The 3,573-nt window shown below is 43.6% G+C and overlaps 1 protein-coding gene across 1 annotated transcript in view; it reads left to right on the top strand.

The window, feature by feature from the left end:
* The window catches only part of phf14 (PHD finger protein 14), a 111,857-nt gene that overhangs the window by 43,000 nt on the left and 65,284 nt on the right, over positions 1-3,573 (top strand). Inside the window, exons 5-6 of the mRNA XM_015370995.1 lie at positions 2,490-2,649; positions 3,239-3,350. Of these exons, the coding sequence (XP_015226481.1) occupies positions 2,490-2,649; positions 3,239-3,350 (272 nt within the window). The remainder of the gene's footprint in view (positions 1-2,489; positions 2,650-3,238; positions 3,351-3,573) is intronic.

Below are 3,573 nucleotides of genomic sequence, written 5' to 3'. Positions count from 1 at the left end.
TGCTCCCGTTAATGTTTAATCCTGTACCGTCCCAATCACGTGATCGTTACTAATACTGACTCCCATCCCACGGGAATCCCACAGGAATCCCGTGACCCATGGGATTCCCGAAAAAATGTCGGGTCACACAGTGTGAGCCGTGAACTCGCACTGTACGATGAAACCTTTGCAGTTTCGTTGTACAGTATGAGCTGTAGTTGTGTGCAACGATTGAAATATTTCTACAGTGTATGCCTTAAGGAAGTTATCATTCAGAATTATAGAAAAATGTTCCTTTAATAGGGTAGAGCAGTAAAGCTTCTGTCCTTAACATTTTTTCCAGCATTACTTTAACTTTTATACTATAAGTAGTTTTAAAAATTGTACTTTTACACTTTTACTAGAGTAAAAATCTGAAGTTGATCCTTTACTGGAATAATAAATGCTCTGATTGGAGCACACGCCTTTTTCATGCGTGGACTAACTCAGGTGTTTCTTGCTGCATTAATCGCTCCAGCAAGTTGATCTCTGGAAGACATCAAAGATCTGCAGAAAACAGAAAATATAACCACAGCTTCTTACAAGCAGAGGTCAGAAGGAAAAATTCGCCGAGACACGCATCAAACCGCCTTTCAATCAGAAGACTCACAGCCACCAAACAAAGTGAAGAGCTGAATAAACAACTCCGTCTGCAGCATTGTTTGCTTTTGATGGGCTGCCCGACTCCCCTGTGAGGAATCCAGTGACAGGGCTGCAGAACAGCGAGCTTTTGATTTGTGAGTCTCTCCCATTGCTCAAAAAGCCCGAAGGCTTCTCGACTGAATTAGGAGCCGGAGCGTTATCTCCCCAGCAGAGGCAGAGGACTGATTGCCGCCCTCATTGGAAGTGAGGAGCACGTTTGCCCCGTGTAATAGCTGCCATAGAAACCACATCAGCCAAGTAATTGTTTAGGCAACCTTAGAAAATTAAGAGGACAACATAAAAATGTGTTTCCTTGACTTCTTCTTGATTCTCCGGGGCTATGTTTTTTGATTAAATATTCAATTTCCGCTGCTGCTGCGGCGCCGCTGCAGATTGACAGCTTTGGACCAGACCGTACAGTGACTTTTCTACTCGTCTGTTGAAGTGTGAATTTGACCTAACTGATTCTGCTGCAGGTTAAGAAGCTCCAACTGCAGGTAACTCTCCATTGATTGGATCAAAGCACCAAACTTTAAAGGTCAAATATCCAGCTTTTTTTAAGCCATCCAAAGCCAACTGTAGACTTATATCTAATGAAACGCTGCCTTTGGCATGAAGAAAGTCATCATTTCTTATATTAGTTGTTTTCTGTTGCTGCTGTTGTTCCAACCAGGAATAAAGATCCTTACCTTTACTACTTCCAGCCACTGCTGTATAGGTACCGCTAACACACAGCATCATCGCGGCATATAAAAATGCAGTAAAAGGTGGACAGGAATGTCTCACATCTTGGTGTGAAACAACTTTAGGCCCCATGAATGGAGCATTTTAGGGGGTCCGGGGGTATCGGAAAATGTTGAAATGTAGACTCTCTGAAACGTTGAGAGAAACAGACAATATTATGTTTCATAGGTTAATTCAAACAATCAGAAAGTGGAACTGGATTGGCTGGTCCAACTTCAAACAAAACCAGCCGGTAAGGTACCAAACAGGAAATACACATAGTGCAGAGCGGATGTAGAGTTGGCTAATCAGAGGTCTTCCGTCCGTCCATCCATCCATTAAACTCCCCCCCTCAGCGTCTCTCATTCTCCACCTTGTCATGTTCTTCATTGTTTTCTAAAATGTTTGTTTTTTAATGATCAATGCTGAAACAATTGAGCCAATTAGTTGTAATTAATTGATTGTTGAAAGAATTGTCAACTAATTTAGTAATCAGTTAATCTTGCAGGCTAACAAAGGAGCCAAACGACCCCCATTCCAAAGTGGGGGACCCGTTCATCCGTATCTATTTGCATGTTTTCTAAACTAAAACCAGGCTTTGTTGGGCTGCTGGATAAAACCTGGAACTAAACGCTATTTCTGACATTTTGAATATAAAAATCTTCCTGGATGGAAGAGAAACGTCTTCAAACTTGGAAACAAAGTCCAGTGGATTGATTTTAACTTCTTTGAAATAATCAGTGATTAACTGGAGAATAAGAACGGTAAAACGTGCCTTTAGCTGACAGAGCGACCCACTTAGAGCAGGAATTATACCAAGATTGTAAGATAATGTAGAAACATTTTGCTTTGAAGATTTGAAAAACATTTTCGCCTTTCATTATGCTCTATCCAAAACTCCTAAAGTGGAAAAGTTTTAGTTTCACCAAAATGCTCTTTAAGAAACCTTTGGCTATATGTTTATTATTTGATCAACAGATGAATGGATTAGCTAAATAAAGCTTAGTTGCAGCTGTAGTCTGTTGCTTGGTGACTGAATCAGGCCTGCTGCTGCTGTTTGCTGGAGAACGGTGCTCCTAATAAAGAGCCGACTCCTTTGATTCCAGGGTGCTACGGCGTGGACGGTGAGAGCGACTCCATCATGAGCTCAGCCTCAGAGAACTCCACCGAACCTTGGTTCTGTGACGCCTGCAAGAACGGAGTGGCCCCCAGCTGCGAGCTCTGCCCCAACCAGGACGGCATCTTCAAAGAGACGGACGCCGGGAGGTGAGACTCCGAGACAAACGGCGGCTATTAGCCTGAGCCCGGCGAGCTGCGGCAGGCGGCGAAAGGAGATCTGAATTCTGCTCATTGTTTATTCGCGGCTGAGAAGAAGAGGAAGTTGGATTAGAGAGAGAGAGAGAGGAGTGATGGAAGGAGGAGAGGAGATAGAGAAGAAAAAGGAGCGAGAGAAAAGAGTGTGTTTTGTGAAGCATGGAGACTTCAGCCACGTTATCGCTGATAGTGCTCCTCAGCCAGGCTGCACCCGAATTTACTACTTCACTAGAGCATGAAAAACACAGCAAATTAAACTGTGAAGCGCTTGCTTGCTAGAGATGGATATCTTTATATTGGACTTCGGATTCTCTTCTCTAAGGTCTGCATTTGAAATTGTGTCACACATAAGTGTCACCAGCAACATTAATCTATGAGCTCATTTCTTTTTGAAGTCTCTGAGCAACTGACTGCAGCCAATTTCACCACATTAGCTCCCTTATTGTCTGCAGAACGGAAAGAAGCCGCCGCCATGTTTTTAATTGCTTCCCGTACAGATGGCTCATCTAAACATGTATGTTCCTCCTCTTCCTGCTTCCAGGTGGGTGCATGTGGTGTGTGCGCTTTACGTCCCCGGAGTGGCGTTTGGAGACATCGATAAACTGCGACCAGTGACGCTCACCGAGATGAATTATTCAAAATACGGAGCCAAGGCAAGTCATGGGTTCACACCCCGCCTCGTGTGGAGGTGGATTTTCTAAACCATTAGGAATACGTTCAGCGCCTCTAAAGGCTGAACCACAGCCCAGGAGATTAGATGCTCCCAGCAGCACCAGTCTAGGCATCAAACTGGTGGATAAGATAATCAGAATACAAACAGAGGCAAGAAATTTGAAAGATTTCCTAAACTGGAACATGATCTGTGGCTAACGGTCT

This window comes from Cyprinodon variegatus, unplaced genomic scaffold, assembly GCF_000732505.1.
Source record: "Cyprinodon variegatus isolate N-32 unplaced genomic scaffold, C_variegatus-1.0 Scaffold2, whole genome shotgun sequence".
NCBI classification, from domain to species: Eukaryota; Metazoa; Chordata; class Actinopteri; order Cyprinodontiformes; family Cyprinodontidae; genus Cyprinodon; species Cyprinodon variegatus.
Note: the sequence above shows the minus strand (reverse complement) of the source record. Positions and strands in the feature narration are given on the sequence as shown.